At 43.7% G+C, this 18,144-nt stretch overlaps 1 protein-coding gene across 1 annotated transcript in view; it reads right to left on the reverse strand.

Annotated features, from left to right (window-relative positions):
- SFMBT2 (Scm like with four mbt domains 2) overlaps nucleotides 1-18,144 on the reverse strand; it is a 102,817-nt gene that overhangs the window by 14,261 nt on the left and 70,412 nt on the right. Inside the window, exons 10-15 of the mRNA XM_041483773.1 lie at nucleotides 15,021-15,103; nucleotides 11,781-11,907; nucleotides 7,507-7,620; nucleotides 6,175-6,217; nucleotides 5,501-5,571; nucleotides 4,379-4,518 (exon numbers count right to left, since the gene is read on the reverse strand). Of these exons, the coding sequence (XP_041339707.1) occupies nucleotides 4,379-4,518; nucleotides 5,501-5,571; nucleotides 6,175-6,217; nucleotides 7,507-7,620; nucleotides 11,781-11,907; nucleotides 15,021-15,103 (578 nt within the window). The remainder of the gene's footprint in view (nucleotides 1-4,378; nucleotides 4,519-5,500; nucleotides 5,572-6,174; nucleotides 6,218-7,506; nucleotides 7,621-11,780; nucleotides 11,908-15,020; nucleotides 15,104-18,144) is intronic.

The following is an 18,144-nucleotide window of genomic DNA, read 5'->3' on the forward strand; positions in this document are numbered from 1 at the left end:
GGGGAGATAAAACCAACAACAATGATGGGTTTAAAAGTAGTCCTTGAACACACTGAATAAGGTCCCAGGTGCTGCACAGGCAGGAGCAGCATGCAAGTGCTTGTTTCTGTCCTGGTTGCACACATTAAGTGCTGGATGCAAGGAAGAGGGGTCTCAGAATGGATCATTGTTGCCATTTTATAGATAACACCTGAGTCTGAAAAGGTACTCAAAGTCTGAAAGGTACCAAAAGAAAACCCATTAAATGCTGCTGTTTATCACCAAAAATCTGCTAACTAGTGATTTTGTCTTTGTGACAGACCCTCTCACCCAAAGCAGATTCCACAGACTGCACCCATCGTGGACCAGTTTAATAAAAAAATGAAAACAGAAATAGCTCTGAAGGCACAACCACGTACAGGTCATGTGCACCACCACACAGTGAACACTGAAGGGGAAATTCACGTATTTCAGGTCAGCAATGTGCTGAAGAGCCTGAGAGTTGTGTGCCTTGACTGCATTAACAGAATAGCAATGAAGTCTCCACAAAAAGAGTTTGCAGGAGGTATGCCTGGAGCTCAGTGTGTGTCCACTCCGTACAAGAGAACACATGTGCCAATCCTTTTAATCCAAAGTCACTGAGAATAAAAATGGTTCTTGCTATTGGCTCAGGAAATCCAAGCTTTAATAGCCTACACTTGGCATAGGGAGATAAACACAAGGAAAACAAATCTCTTAACAGCACCAGACCGTGTGTTTGAACACTGTGCATTGTATGCACATGAGTGATCCCACAGTGAATCTGGATTGGTTTTCATCTAATTTAGCTCGTTACCTAATGCCTGTTCTTAATTCCTTGGGGGCCTGCAAATTATTTCAGTATGATGAACATTAAGTTTATCCAGCAACCATGAACAGAGTTCATCAGAAATTAAAAAATAACTAGGTCATACTGCAGTGACCAATGTGTTTGTGTTTGTTTGGCTGGCTTTTTCTGGGTTGGTTTTTTCCCCCTCTAAATTCAGCAACCTGAGGATTTGCTAGCATTTTGAAAACCCTACAGGATTAATCATTTTCAGGCAAGGGCTTCACTTAATGCTGTAGAGTACTCTGTAAAATGGCACTGGCTGGAGTTGCTTGGATAGGTTATTTACTAGAAGCAAAATTTAATTTATCATTGGGCCCCTGGAAACATAATTCAAACCACTCTTCAAAAAAGTCCAATTAGAGACACCAAACACTGACAGAGGGTAGATTTAGACTGGATATGAGGAACAAATTCTTCCCTGTGAGGGTGGTGAGGCCCTGGCACAGGTTGCCCAGAGAAGCTGCAGCTGCCCAATCCCTGGCAGTGTCCAAGGCCAGGCTGGATGGGGTTTGGAGCAACCTGGGATAGTGGAAGGCGTCCCTGCCCATGGCAGGGAGTGGCACTGGATGATCTTTATGGTGCCATAGAACCCAAACCATTTTAAAATGCTATGAAAAGACAGTTTCTGAGTGAGCCCTTCCAGATGCTCACACACATCTCTCTTGCTGGTCTCCCCCCACACAAACTGAGGGGCACTGGCCTCTGACACCTGGTGTTAGGAAGCCACAAGTGGGTTTTCAAAAACATCAACTGCCTGGGGAGCTGCCACACTCATTCACAACTCATCAGGTGCCTTGATCAGCAAATCCAGGGAGTTTTTAACCCCTGTGCAGCAGTTTGTTGGGAAAGCTCTCCGTAAGCACAGTTCCAGACCCACCCTGCTGGCTGGTGGGACATCTGGGGCAGAAAGCATCTTGCTGACCAATTTCCACCAGCAGTGCTGTCCTGCCCCCCCCACCAGTGAAATGGTGCTTTTTATGAGTTGTCAGAATAGCTGGGAAATGAGCAAGAAAAGAAAACCCAACCCTGCAATACCAGTGTGGCCCTGTCTGGGCGTTCTCCCAGACACCTAATCAACTCCAGCCCTCCACAGGCACCCACACTGCCAGGACTTTTCTCAAAGCTGGCTTGTCACCAGCAGGACTCTGTAAATTTCTAAACTCAGTTCAAAAAATGAGTGTTTTGTAAGAACAATTATTTCCTTTTCAGGGAAGGAAAAAAAATTAAAACCTCTGGCTTTTACTGTTTTTGTATCTCAAGTGAGTCACTGGGTTTGGCATTTTATTCTACAGCAAAGGTTCATCATCACAGTAACAGTGGTACCTTACAGCAACAGTATCACTTCATACTGCACTCTATTAAATGCAAACAAACAGAATTTTGGAAAAAAAATTAACTGTAATTTAAACAAAACCAGTAAAGAAACCTATACCAGTCTCCAGCTTTCTCTGGAGATGGAAAAAAACATCAACCATCCCAGATCGGTCAAATTTCCTTTGGTTGGAGTGTGACCAATCAGAGATTTTGGTGGTTTAACTTCAGCCCTCTGCATCAGGAATGGTTTGGATGCAGCCACCTGTGCCTTGGAGCACAGGGGGGGATTAGGCAAGCTCAGCCTTTGCTGTTATCCATCAGTGAGGTTTTCTTTTGATGCTGCTGACCTTTGGTTTTTTCAGAGCTGAGTGAGTTGGAGCCACACCAGTGAACATGATCAGGCAGCACCATCACAAGCCTCTGCCCCACCTCACAAGCACCTGATATTCTTAAAGTTCTCCATGTCATGTATTTTCATGTGCACAGGGGCTCTTTTTTGAGTACATCTGGTGTGCCTGATGCCACTGGGCAGTTCAGCACTTTTCTTCCCATCACAGCTCTTTGGTGTTCACACATTTCCCATCTCCATCCCCCTTGAAACAGTCTCAAGTTTTGAGATGGATGAAGTTTTCTTAAGAAAACTCCTAACTTCCTAATTTTCACTGTCAAGGTACAGCTAAAAATATAATCACATCTCTTTTCTCCTATTCAAAACCTCAATGATCAGCATTCTTATGAGGAGAAACTCAATTCCCCTCCTCTATCTGAGATACAATCCCACACTCCTACCTAACAAGAGATGCTAAATCCCAGGGTGGCCTCAAAGCAGGGCAGTAAACTTTTTTTTTTTTTTAAACTTGGAATACTGATGTATCTGTGGAACAGAGAGAGGAGAGCAAAGAGTTATCTGGGATTCTTTCATTAGATGATCAAGGATCTAAAAGGCATCTTTTTGCCCATTTTCTTTTTAAATAGAGAAAGAGCAAAGTGTCTTAAAAATAGTACGAGCAGTAAGCAATGAAGCTAATTAATCTTTACAGCATATTTCTCCAAGATATGAGGGGTTATAGATCATCTGGAGTCTTAAGAAGACACCTTGTTTTATTTTACAATGTTGCTGAGGAGTTCTTGGCACATATGAATAACTTTTTGTGCTTCTTAGATATTCTGACCCCAGGATTAAAACTAAAGCTGACCATGTATTTATTTTAATTCACCTTCAAGTCAGCCTTTATGATATAGAACAGCTACCTTAAGTCACCACTTTCCAGCCCAGGTGCAAGGCTGGATGGCAGTAGCTGATGTTTCCATTGTATTTGGCTCCAGGTTTCAACTTGTTTTCCAAGAAAATACTTCAGAAATGAGACAAACTTTGCAGCTGATGTCAAACAACAGCCACTGCCACCTCACTTGCCTCTTCCAGTGAAAGGAACCACAATTACCAGTGGTACCAGCAGAAAACTTGTGCTGGCACTGGGAATAACGAACAGCGAGGCTGTAAAAATAAGTTTGGTACTTAACTACACAAGAGTTACTTGTTACTCAGCTAAGATTTTGGGATTCAAGGCTACACAAACAGGATGATGTTTCACTGCATCAGTGGTGGAGGTAAGGACCTTGGGTGGAAAGGGCTGAGGAGCATCAGGAACTTCAATTGTGCTGCCATTTTTTACCTCCACCCTGCCCATGGCTCTCTGTGCTGCTGGCACCTCTCTCATCTCAGCAACAGCTACCAGGAATCAGGTGTCTCTCCCCTACAGCAACACCCTGAATGTTTTCTTTTCATCCTTTCCAGAATTTGGAATTGGTTCCCATGGTTAGAACGAGCTTGAGTTTATGACCATAATAAGCTTGAATATTTTCTGCAAAGTAACGCAGACCAGTGCTGGGTCACTGCCATTGTCCTGCTCCTTGGGAAGTTGTTTATGTCTCCAAAATGAGATGCCCATGTCTCCATGACACTGCTATTTGCTCCTGTGTTGATGGCAACCCACACTAAAGTTGCTTCCAAGCAACAGAACTCTCCATGTTTCAAAAACATCAGCTCTCCCAACAAAACCCACAATGCAAAACCTGCCCCTTCTTCCTGGCTTGCAGTTTTGCCTCATTGAGCCCACTCCACGACAATTTTAGGTGCATTGTTTGCAAATTCTGGGTCTGGCAAGCCATGACCCATACTTTCCTCTGAAATCCCCCCAAAAGAGAGCTGGGCCATACCTCCTTGAGGACCAGAACACACTTGCCAGGCCCCACAGACTGAGGTAGCTCTGCAATCCTGCCTTTGTTTAAATATGGACCTGAGAAGCAGCGGTGGTTGATGTAGAGCTGGGGGCAGCAGTACCTCCCATTGATGGTGCCTGCAAGGAGAAAGCAGCAGTGAGGTGCCTGCAGTACTTTTATACCATAAATCAAAGGCACTTTATTATTATTATCATTGTTTTAATTGAAGGGATGGGACTACAGTTGGGTTAAAAATAATTTATTGTTTAAATGAACATTAGTCTTAGAGGCTGTGAGATTTAAGAGTTACAAGATAATATATAACTTTCTAATCTAATGGATATTTGCCACAAAGTTTGTTTTTCTAACTTATCACCTTTACTTACTTCTACTGTAATGTGCATACTTTCATCTAATGGGTTACTATCACATGTACACACATATGCTTTTATTATAACTTCTAAACTCATAGCTTATTCTATACAATTACACCCTTACATTATAAACCCTTCACTATCTTATCAATACAGTTTCTCACTTAAGGTACATTCTTACTTATAACTTTAGAAAAATAAGTTTATGAATTTTTTGTTTAATGTCTGCATACTTTATTTCTACATCAATTCAAGCTTCTTCCAAGGCTGCAAATTAAACCCTCCTGTGCCTGTGGAAGTTTCTATTTTTCTATTTTCCACACTTCTTCCTCCTAGATGTGGGAGGAAGGGGAGGAGCATAAAGGAGGCACAAAATTCAACCCTGGGATAGAGGGTAGGGAAGCCCCTGCTTATGTCCTGACATAACCCAGGGAACCCATCAGGTCCTGCTGTACCCAATTACATTGGTGTCAATTAACAACCTGCACCCATCTCCACCAGAAAGATTCGTTAGCCTTGTCTTAATATCATCTTCTGAAATGGGCAAGCTCCAGGGGAACTCTGATAGCCCCAGCAAGACACGTGGAGAACCAGACCCTCACCTGCTGTGCATCAGGTGGGTTCACTCCACCTTACACCCCCTGAGGATGTGGCTTCCATCTCCCCACCCCTATGAGAACTCACTGTCTTTTTGGGGTCCTCCCCTTCCATAAAGGACATGGGTCTTTGAAACAAGGATCTTTACCTGTTGTGTCTAGCTGAGGAACCGGGCAGAGGTCATGAGGTATTTTCTCAACAGGCACTGTGGATGGTAACCTGTTAAAAGAGAAATTGGGTGTATTTAATACAGTATTTGGTGTTTTTAACAGCATCAGACAGGACAAAGGGCCAGAACCAGTCCCCAGGCTGGACCAGAAGCTACACCAGCAACAGCCTGCGATGAGGAACAGAGGCAACTCCAACACAATTCCACTTCCATATGGCTGATCACAGACCAGGGTATTGCAGATGGAGGAGCCAGATTCACCCCTTCTATAAAAATATACTCTGATGTGTCATCTTTAGACCCCCAGGCTTCAAATATCCTCCCTTGAACCCCTTAAATTCAAGTTTCTTAAAACTGCAAGAGCTAGACAGGGAAATGCCCTCCTGGTATATGTCCATCTTCCCTAAGCATCCCTTGCTGGCCATCAGACAGGGGTTGTAGAGCTCCAGCCAGCAAAAAATTGCTGTTACAGAGACTTTCTAATATGCTAACAAATATTTCAGGCTTAAAAGAGTCCTCTTGCTGGCTGTGCTGCAGTATCTGAGCAGTAGTTACCAAGCCACACAGCTGCTGTGTATTATCCCCCCTGGAAGACCTGATGCATTCCTGTGAAAACACCACCTTAAATAACAAAAAAAACCAAAACAACTTACTGTTTTTCTGGTTGCACAACTGCAATTCTCCTCTTCCTTCGTACTGCAAAAATGAAGCAAGAAAGAAAAAAAAAATGTTTTGTACCCTTCTGTCCTGTTAAGTACACCCAGAATGCATAAAAAGCTGTGTAAATGCACTGACTATAAAATGACTTTGAACACAATGAAATGGTACTTAATTACTATCACCATCTTTTCTTGGTATTTTTTTAAGTCAGTCACTACATCATTAAAACCTACTTTAAGGATGTAATAATACATTTAATCTTTCCTCTGGAATGCTAATATTGTGTTTTATGGGATCAGCATAAAAGAAAAAAAATTAAAATAAAAACACAAATATTTTTCCATACAGAAACACATATGGATAAGATTACATTTTACAAGCATGATTACCTCCAGCATAATTTATCCCTAGCAATAACTTGTGATAAGGCTGCATAATGTTGCCATAGCAGTATTCTCCTAAATTAGGCTCTGGCTGCCTGATTTTTAACTTAAGCATATTTAACTCTTCGAAAGGGATGTTATATTTTAAAATTTGCCTTTCGGATGTTAATTAATATAAACAATGAGGCCAATTTTTCACCTGGTGGCTTGAGACTGGATATGTTGGAACAGGAGAACAACACCAAGTTACCGAGTTCTCATGAACTGCCTTCAAATGCAAATAGAAAGAAATTTGTCTTAATAGGCACTGGAGGCAGGACAAAAAACTTAATGGGCTTAATTGTGTTGTGGGGGGACTTAAACTGAACACTAGGAAAATCTCTGAGCTGGCAAGGGCAGGGAAATAAGGGACAGATACCCTGGGAAAGGGCAGAAATTCCATCACAGAATGGCAGCAATTATTTCTCCATTTAGAAGGAGCAGATGTTTTGGAAAGGGGCACCTGGATGGCCTCTCTAATGTCCATTTCACCTGACATTTTAGGGTTTTTGTTGGTTTTTTTTTTCAATTTGAGGTCTTTGTCCCCAATCCACTCAGCTGCCTGAGTGAATCTGGCTCAGCACAACAAAACCTGGTTTCCCTCTGACAACCCCACTGACCAACAACCCCTCTGCAAACCCACAAGCCCCTCTGCAATCCCAACCCTTGGAATAGCCTTCCCCAGCACAGACAAACCCATTTTTGGAGGGGCTGATCACAGAGGAAAATACAAACTGCATCATTCCAGTCTGGTCACTAATTAGATTTATTACAATTTATTGCAGTATACTTCCAGCCTGGTTATTGGTCTGCTGGATAGGTTGATAGTGTCAAACATGGGATTATAGACCTTAGGAAAAATCCCTGATATCATCCGCACTGCTCAGGTCTCCATGTACTTACAAACAGCTTTGTGTGGTGGGGTGAGGTTATAAGCATTTGCTTCACACCAGCCAACAGGGAAAATGTCCATAGACTCCACATCAACAATGTACTCTGGAGAGGGCATCTGTGAACCTACAAACACAAATTTATAACGGGATTTAGGCATGGGAACACCAAGCTCAGAGCCATCCAAGCATCTATCACAAGCCTGGGGAAGTGAATGATGGAACATGTAAAGATAAATCTGCTTCCCTGCACCAAAATCAGGCAGCATTTAATCTTCAGGTTTGCACAGACAGCAAGGATGGGGCTGCTGCATTTACAGTGCAATGTGGTTCAGAGGAAAACCCCATTAAGAGCACTCAGAGGGTGTGCAGTGAAGCAGCCAAGAGCCAGGGAGGTTGAACATACATAACTTCCCTCAACAAGACAGCCTGGCTGACCCCTGGATATTTTGTGAAGTTGCATAACTGAGTCAGAAGGACCTGTCAAATGCTTGCTCTTAATGGTAGGAGAGTGTATCCAGGCTTTCCCAGGCTGGTAGCTAATGTGGGAGAGAGCTTTTATTATTACTGGGACTTTTATTGTCCCAGTGCTTCCCTGAAGCTTTTTTGTGCAGCTCTACCCTTGAGTCCCATTTTTTAAGGGTGAGAGGTGGCCAGTCTTCTGTCCAGAAGTGCCACAAATTCTTCTAGGGTACCTCACATGAAACAAGAGCTGATCACCCAGCAGGAGAGAAGCAGAATGAAAATCCCAAGTGGGACACATGCACCAAGGTCTCCGGCACGATGCTGACTCCAAAACTTCACCTTAAGTCGCTAGTTAAAGCAATTACCTTGCAATTTGGTTATTACACCTCCTTTAGAAGACAACCTCCTGTCTTCATTGATTGGGTCCCACTCACAGAACCAAAGAAGTATTTAGGCTGGAAAAGACCTCCAAGATATCAAACCCAACCATTAACCATCACTGCCAGGCCCACCACTAACCCACGTCACTAAGTACCACATCTGCATAACCTCTGAACACTTCCAGAGACAGTTATTCCACCACTACCCTGGGAAACCTGTTCCAATGCTTTATCATCCCTTCAGTGGAGGAAATGGAGGAAATTTGTCCCACTTTTTTTCCCTAATTTACCTGATTTCCACTCAAAAACCAATGAAGATATTCCTGCTGGCTTTCAGTTCTTTCAAAAACAACTCTTGTGTCCTGAGTCAAGGCACCACTTAACTACTCCAATTCAAGTTCAAGTTGCTGGTACAGCTGGGCCAGCAACTTCACCTCCTCCCTCTGCCAATTCCACCCCAGGACAAACAGCTCCAGCACCAGCATGGGGTGATCTCCTAATAAAAGGGACCAAAGGATCAGCAGCTTCCTCTGCATCACCCTTGCCTTGGCATCTGTTAAAACATCTTTGTCTCCTGCTAAAGGCAGCAAGTGTTTGACTGTGCACAGCCAGATGACTACAGGGAGCTTCCCACTAATGTGTGTTCATCAAGGGCTTGTGGTGTAATTGAAACAGTAATTGAACTTTGCGATGGGAACAGCACTGAGGCTGAGATGCAGCATTTGGATCAGTAACAAACCTGCTGCTCTGAGAGTGTGTGGCTGCATGAAAAAGCCTCCTCCTCAAAGGAAGCAGGGAAATAGGTGCTGGTGATCACACTGCTGGAGGAAACAATGAAAAAATGGAATCATGACATCTGTGTAGATCCATGGATGTCCTCATGGTGTTTCTCTGAACCCTGCATCATGTTCATGCACTGTCCATTTAAAATACATACTAGAATATGGGGAAGAGAATGGGATGAAGGTATAGGGCAAGGACACAACTTGCTGAATACAAGATTTCAGCAGCAGCTGAAATTCCCTGAAAAACCATTTCCCTCCCACAAGATACTACTACATGGTCACTGCTCAGTTTGAACCTGATGAAAGCTACAGTGGGGAACTCCATTTTCATCTGACACCACAAATCCAGGCAAGGAGCCCACGTGACAACAGTGAGTCAGTGGCAAGACATGCACACAGTGAGCAAGCCAAGGATCAAGCCCTAAACAGAGTAAGAAATCAACAGAGATCCCACTGAAATGTCACCAGACCTGGGAAAACCCATTACTTCATTACTGTAATGGTGTTATTCTGACAAATCAGACTCTATTTTAGAGGTCCTTTCCAATCTTAAGTATTCTACAGTTCAAAATTATTATAAAGTAACCAGATGAAATGTACTTTCCTGCTTACAAGCAACAATAAACAAGACATGAAGGGTCTTTTCCAACCAAAATGGTTCTACAAACATTCTGCTTCTGAAGTTTACAGCTGCAGCCACCCTGACCAGCAAAAAAGCAGCAAAGACATATTCGCAGCTACTCTGTCCTCCCTGGCACTGCTTCTGCCCTCTGGCAATTGATAACCCTGCTTTCCGCTTCCAACATCTTACTGCTTCCTCTGGCCTCACTCACAGGAGTGGAAAACAGCTTTTTTGAGACTCATTAGTTTCATCTGTTGTGTTTTATGCCACTCTCTTCTCAGAGCAAGAAATGTCCATGGGAATTGGGAGGTTAAAGGGAAAACAAGGAGACTAGAAACAGAGTGAGGAACATGTCTACCATGAATTTTACAGGATGGGTAGAACAGAGCAGCAACTCTAGAAAACTGTGAAAGGGAAAATTACAGGAAACCTCCCTGGAGAAGTGATTAACCAAAGGGTTTTCCTCAAATTCCTGGGCTGTGCAGGGAGCGTGCATTATTACTTGTATAAATTCACACCAGAAAGCTTCAAGCCCTAAAATCTAAAATGAACCAGTAAAAATTAACAATGCAGATGATGAGTAATAAAGTAGCAGAGAGCCCAGAGCATCCCATCAGTCCTGAGCTTCTCCTCCACCACGGGGGAACCGCACTGCTGCTCATTAAACGCTCGCCTTCCAGTTCAGGGTTTTGCTACTGTACGAAGTGTGATTTATCACACCCTGTTCTCTCATGTCTAACTCAACCTGCTTAACTCCTGTGTTCCTGGTTTATGGTTGCAGCCTGGGCTGTCAAACTGGGAGGGCAACAGTGAAAGCTGCAGAGGTGCCTGAGATAAATGGTGGGACCTGAGGTCTTCAGTGAGGGGCTCCCATGGATGCTGGGAAGGTTTGCTGCTTCCAGAATATAAATAATCAGTTAGAAGCAACACTATATTAATGGAGTCAAAAAAACCCATGCCACATTTCAAGCCACATTTATTTTACAACTCTGCAAGCAGGGAATTTTTGGCTGCGTTTTTTTTTTTTAATGCCTGCTTTTTGCATAACACTGTGCATACTGTAGTGATGTATTCCTAGAGCAGCAAAGATTTCTTTCTGTTTTCTGCAGTCTTTTGCATCTTTTCTGTTTATGACAGATCATTCAATTCCTGGTATTGAGATATAAACCAATCTTAAAGCATTTATATATCAGAACTCAAAAGAAAGTAGATGCACACAGGGTTTTTTTATGGTAAGTTGTAAAAAAAAACATCCTTTAAGAAATTAATAGAGTAAAAGGCACGAAGAAAGAGATAAGGGAAGGGAGCAAGATGGGAGTGTGTTGCCCTCTTCCTGCATCTATCCACATCTTTGGCATACACAAGTGAAAGCATCTGGTCATTTAAGAAAATAAGTTGCCAAAATGGGTCAAATTCCCTGATCAGATGGGTGTAAATCCAACAACAGCCTTGGTGAGAATGAAATTTCAAACAAATGTTGATTCCAGCAATTAAAACAAAATATTTACCCTGTGTCTGGACCAGACTCTAGATGAGCTTTTGCTACCTTGAGCTAAAAAGCAAACAATCATCTTAGAGTTAAAAAACAAAACCTGCCATTGCACACAGCTCTACCAAAAGCAAACACTCGGGAGAACTATAATACTTTGAGTTACCTGGCAACATTTTTACCAACTTTAAGGGCTTTCATTAGAGACCTCTCCTCCTGTACAAATTTTCAGGTTGGGAATTGCTGTAGAAGTCTCAGCTGCACATGTGAGGCAAACTTCTGTTCCTAAGATAAAGGTGTATGATGATGGCAGGGAGGAGGTTGTTATCATGTTGATAAAGACCACGTGGATGGAGAGGTGGGGGAACCTGCAGCTCCCCCAGAGAAAGAGCAGGTAAATGTAATTCCTCATGACACACAACTGGTCAAGGTGTATAAAATTGAAAAGCTGAAGAGAGAAATTTTGTGCAGAGGATAAAGGACAAAATTGAGTGAGTGAGTGAGTGAGTGAGTGAAGCAAACACAAGCAGCCTTTAGAGCATGTACCTTCCAGGTGCAGCCACATCAACCGTCCTTTCACCGAGGTGATGGAAGCCACACAAATCTCTGCAGGGTTCCTCGGGTTCACTGCCTCCAGCTTCATGTTCTTGGTGAAGCCACGGCTGAAGGATGTCTGAAAGAGGCAGGAGACAATGGTGAAACATGGCACTGCAGCACTGCACAACTTCAACCAGACTGTCTGCTAGGAAGCATAAAGTTAGTATGGTTTGCTTTCTGCTGTAAGGGAAGGATACCCTGAAAAATGCAAAGGCATCCAGAGTCAAATCAGAGCTGTGCTGGTGCAGCCCAGGGTGAGGCAGCTGTGCCCCTGCAGCACATGGGGGTCTGTTGCCCCTGCTGCCCCTGGAGGATCCCTGTCACAGGAGATGGATTCCCAGAGGAGGCTGTGACCCTGGAGAGAGGAGCCCATGCAGGAGCAGGTTTGCATCAACACCCGTATGAAAAATCAATGATGAAATGCATGTCATGTTCTACTCCTATCCCTGACTCCTAGGGGACTGGAGTCCTGCTGCTCCACATCAGCTCCAAGGATGTTTGAATGTTTGCCAATGATGCATTTTCTGTTAATGTGATACTATCCAGAAGATTCCCAGAACTCCTGTGCTTAAGCATCTCTCACCTTGCTAGGAGAAACCTTATAAAGCAAAAAACTATCTTGCCTGAGACCAGAGAAACCTCTTCATGCATTCAGTCAAGCTGACTGAAGCTGAAGATATCTGAATAACCTTTTGAAGTATGCTTTTCTTCACGGAGTTTTCATGGATGTATCTCTGAGCAACCCAATCTAGTGGGTGGCAGCAGTGTCCATGGGACGGGGGGACTGGAACTAGACAATCTTTAATGACCCTTCCAACCCAAACCATGCTGTGAATCTATTTTAAGCTCAATGAACAAGGCTTTCAGATACATAGGCTGGAGTGTAGATGTATCCAGTCGTGTTTATTGCCACTGTTCCTTCCAATGTCCCCTCCTGTCACTTATTCTCAGTCCCTTCCCAGCATCTCCCCACCACTCTCCCTGAAAACACACTAATGCAATACCTGTGTCCATACCAGGCCTTCCTCTCCTTGGATTTCCCTCCCCTCTGTTCCACCTGCTCTGCATCTCTCTGCACACAGTAGCACAGAAAGGCTTCCCTCTCTGAAATGAGATGTTTTGCTAATAATAATTGGGATGGGTAATAACTGCCACTGACTCAAAATGACACCACACTCTCATCCTATGTGAGAAACTGGAAGCCAGGCTCAAATTTAATCCTCCTCCTATTGGTACAACACCAAGGACCAAGGCCACTTCACCTTGAACAACCATTGAGAGTTCTCCAAGAGACTAAAAACTCATGGCTTTGGTCTCTTTTCTATCCAAGAACACGCTGCTACTCTCAAGCACACCTCGGACTGCCTCAAGCCTTGCTCAGCACACAGATCAGCTTCACCCTGCAAAAGCTGCTAATGGCCAGGGCTGCAGGAATGCAGGCTGAGTTTGTTTAAATGTCTTTTATGTTGCCTAACAAGGAAATGCCATTTATCATCACCCCGGCTCCTTTCATTGCAGTTCAGTGCTGGAGGCTCATTTATACAAAATCAATGGCAAAACAGTTAGGTGGAGTTTATTTTACTAAGCATTTGGGCACGTCAATCCATTCCATAACTGCCTCTCCTTGTTAAAAATCCCTCCTGGGGAAACAGCTACGGCACCTCCACTGCCAGCACCATGTCTGGCTGCACGAGGTGGGAGATGCAAAAAAAGCTTCCATCAAAGAGCCCCTCACAGCCACAAATCAAGGGGACCAGCCAGCCAGGAGGCTGCACAAGTGACAACAGAGCAGTTCCCTCTGAAAAGAATTGTGTTATTGAGAGTGGAAGAATAAAGAGACACATGCTCATCTGGTGAATGTTTCCTTAAAAAAAAAAAGACCAAAAAATGCCCAGACCTGACTTAATCTTAGAGGATATTATGCAGAGACTTTTCTCAAGGCTGCCACTGCTGAGAGAAGATATCCACTACTTGGCAAAATGAAAAGAGATATAAAGAAAAGGTGGGGATGCTTGCAGAAGAGAAACGTAAAAATAGCCCCACTGTATTGGTGTGACGCAGCTTCCCTCAGGACTGCTGGAAATCTTTGCTTTAAGTCCCTTCAGGAAGAGGGACCCTATGAGGCAAAGAAATCCTTACTCTGGTTTGCCTCCCAAGTCAGACTCTGTTCATGGTACAGTTCCTGTGAGTTCATCAATAAAAAAAAATCACTAATTCACCATCAAAGCTTCCAAGCCAGGCTGTCCCTAGGCCACCAGAGATGAGGAAGGCCATGGAAAACCACAGCTGGTGCCTGTCTCCATTCTGCTTTCCATAAATACCACATCCCTCAGTCCTGGGACTTCTGAGCTCAGTGAAATGCTGTACAATTCCTACAGAAATTTGTCTGTCCAGCATTCACCACACCACTTTATTTTGCAAAGCTTTCTGTGTTCATTTTAAGTGCACCACTAACACTTATGTACCACCAACACTTATGTACCACCATCAGGAGTATTTTCAGTCATTGATGGGATCTCAACCTCCAGCAGCTGATGGGCACACGAAGGGGAGCACCAGGTCGCTGGAAAAGGCAGAAGGCTACATCTGCCTCTCCCCAAGCAATGAATACCTGTCAGATCAAGCCACACAGGATTGTCATTGCCATAAAACAGCCTGCAAATGATCATATCAAAAGCTGAGAATCTTAATGGCATCCATCACTCTCACATCACTGTTGCAGCATCAAGGAAGGACATGAACTGTCCCAAGGACCAGTGCATTCATGAGGGTTAATCACCCTCTCATACATTTTCAACATTTAGCATTTTAATGCATGTGGTGTGGTTTCTTTGTATCCCTGGGATACAGATAAAACACCTAAAATGTAAAAAGAGGCAAATGATACTATGCAACTTCTTTACCTGAATTATTTTTAGTAGCACTTGAATTAATAGCAATAACCAGTTGAGATCCTTTTAGTGCTATACAAAACCAGAGAGGGGAAGAAGGGCAGGATAATTACAGATAAAGACAAGAATAAAATAAGTTTTTTCTGTTTTAGGGATGGAGACCTGGAGCACTCCCCAGTTTCCTTCCTAAGGCATCCTCATGGTGTTTTGGGAGGAACCCCTCAAAGCCTTGCAGCACCTTTTCTGTCCAAGCTGTTTTGTTTCACATAGCTGGACAGGAGCAAAAGGAAGAACTTACATTTCTAAAGCACAGGTGAGGTGCTGCCTCAGCTCCACACTGCTTCTGGTAGTCTGCCCAGTCAAAGTCTTGGCCAGAGTAACCTGCAGGACGACAGAACAAAAACAGCCATCAGCCACCACTCCACACCACAGACAGAGGACAAAATGGGCCCCAAGCAGATGAACATCTGTGCTTCAGCATCTCATCCTGCCCCAGTGACCCCTGCAGTGCCAACAGGGCCCCTGGTCACACACCATGAGAGCCAATGGCTCCTCCAGCCTCCACACACACCTCCTGCATTTAACTGCCAAGTCTCCTCTAAAAAGTGATAAGGCATAATTATTTCCCCTATTTTCCCTTTTCTGTGAGCATCTCCCAACTTTTAACAAACCCATAACTAATGACAAGTGCCACTGTCCCAGATTTCCACATGGGGCTAGTTATGGACTTCCTTCTCCTGCTTTTAGTTTTTTATTTGCTGGGTTTCCCTGACGTGGGGAGGAAATGAGAATCTGACTCCATGTTCTTAGAAGGCTAATTTATTATTTTATGATATATATTATATTAAAGAATACTAGACTAAACTATACTAAAGAATACAGACAGGATACAGACAGAAAGCTAGAAAGACATCAATGAAAATTCGTGACGTTTTCCAGAGCCTCAACCCAACTTGGCTGTGATTGGCCAGTAAGTAAAAACAATTCACATGAAACCAATGAAACAATCACCTGTTGGATAAACAATCTCCAAACACATTCCAAAGCAGCAAAGCACAGGAGAAACAAATGAGATAATATTGTTTTCCTTTTTCTCTGTGGCTTCTCAGCTTCCCAGGAGAGAAATCCTGGGCAAGGGGATTTTTCCAGAAAATATGACGGTGAGAACTTTTAGCTGTCTAAAAGGTGGACAAGGTTACGGAGCTGGACATGGGTTATTTGCTGGACCCTCAGGAATGGACAGGGACGGGATCAGCGCAATCAGAAGCCGATCCATCCTCCCTTTCAAAGCAGGAGATAAATTCCCCTCTCCTCATTCATGTATCCTTCCTGACTGGCTCCCCAGCAGCTCAGAGTGTGTGAGCTGAATCCCATCACAGTAAAAATGTTACAGAAATCTGGAGCAGAGCAGGAAAATGAATGCAGATCTCCCAGCAAGCAGATCATCCCTTCAGCCTCTGCTTCTAGGTAAAATAAAGGGATTCCTTTATATGAGCATCTCTCAAGGAGTCCCATCACAGAAAGACAAATCTGACCTCTTCTCATTCACTATTCTTGGCAATTTAGGCAATAAATTCTTGGAACAGAAATGTCTGGTTTTTTTTTCATTTGCTTTTGGGTTGTTTTTGGGTTTTTTTGCCTGGCTCTTAAGTCTCTATTTTTGCAGTGCTTGAAACCAGTGAGTGCTAATCCTGTCCAGGGGCCTGTGGATACTCTAATGACATTACTGCAGAACTACTCTTACTGGAAAGTTTCAGGAGTCACCCAAAGGCCAAATTCTCCCCTCAATCTCCTTTCAAATCTCAGCCTGGCCTCATTTCACAGAACATCCCTAAATGCCTTTTGCATTGATAGTCAAAAAGGGACACTCAAGATCAAATGTGAATGAATCACTTATGACAATGAAAATGGTGACTTTTTTTTATAGGCAAGGACTGGAATATTGAGTGTAATCCCCTATCAGTCTGCCAGATCCCAAAAAAAGGAGGTAAAATTTTTGAAAACAACGTGCCAAGCATCCTGCCAAGATCCAAATATCTCAGATAAGATGATTTCTAGTCCTAGTAATTGCATTCATGACAAACAAATTACTGAGATAAAGCCTTGAGCTACGATGCCTGTCTCTGTGGGGCATTAAAGTGCCTAATAATTAAAAAACTAAACATGCACAGGGAAGGAGGAAAAGGGCAGTTACTTATAAAGAATGCCATTTTTCATTCAGAAAATATCCTTGCACTGTTTTTTAACTGTTTAACTGTGTTTTTTTAAAACTGTTTTTTAACTGTTTAACTGTGTTTTTTTTAAACTGTTTTTTAACAATTTCTGCAACAGTATTTTCTCCACATTTCATCTCTTTTTTTATCTCAAATTTAAACCCCTCACACATGGGTTTTGCATCTCGATTTTAAGCTACACAGATCACGTCAGAGTGGAAGGAAAAGGCCCATTAGAGGTGTTTGAGTGAGGTACAAAAACCTGACTGTGCTGTCACCACACAACTGCCCCTGCACCACTGGAACTACCTTTCCCTTCAGGCTCCAGCAGGAACGGAACCCAGGAGGGCAGTGGGGAGGTAAAAATAACTCACTGCAGCAGCACAAGGAGGATTCCAAGAGGGGAACACCCAGGAATTGACTCCACATGAGCCCTGCCTTGTTTGTGGCCTTTTCAAAGTGAGGGTGCACCTTGAGGGCTGAGGCCGGTTCTGGGCCTTCACGGCCACAGGGGCCGGGAGGGGCTGGAGCTGTCCAGGGAATGGGGCCGGGAAGGGTCTGGAGTCCCAGGAGAGTCCCTGGAGCTGGGAAAGGGGCTGAGCCTGGAGAAAAGGAGGCTCAGAGTCCCTGGAGCTGGGAAAGGGGCTGAGCCTGGAGAAAAGGAGGCTCAGAGTCCCTGGAGCTGGAAAGGGGCTCAGCCTGGAGAAAAGGAGGCTCAGGGGGGACCTTGTGGCTCTGCACAGCTCCTGACAGGAGGGGACAGCCGGAGGTCGGGCTGTGCCCCAGGGAACAGGGACAGGAGGAGAGGGAACAGCACAAAGCTGCACTAGGGGAGGGTCAGGGTGGACATTAGGAAGAATTTCTTCACTGAAAGGGTTGCCAGGTATTGTATTTGCAAGGCACCCCCTGACAAAGGCAGGAATGATGCATATGACTCCATGTTCTCAGAAGGCCAATTTATTACTTTACCATACTGTATTATATTAAAGAATACTATACTAAACTATACTAAAGAATACAGAAAAAATACTTACTCAATGCTACAAGATAATAATGAAAACTTGTGACTCTCTCCAGAGTACCGGCACAGCTTGGCACTAATTGGCCTAAGAGTCAAAACAATGCATACCAGAATCCAATCAGGCAATCACCTTTGGGTAAATAATCTCCAAACACATTCCATATGAGCACAACACAGGAGAAGCAAAT

Source organism: Pyrgilauda ruficollis, unplaced genomic scaffold (genome assembly GCF_017590135.1).
Source record: "Pyrgilauda ruficollis isolate IOZ18807 unplaced genomic scaffold, ASM1759013v1 scaffold61, whole genome shotgun sequence".
Lineage (NCBI taxonomy): Eukaryota > Metazoa > Chordata > Aves > Passeriformes > Passeridae > Pyrgilauda > Pyrgilauda ruficollis.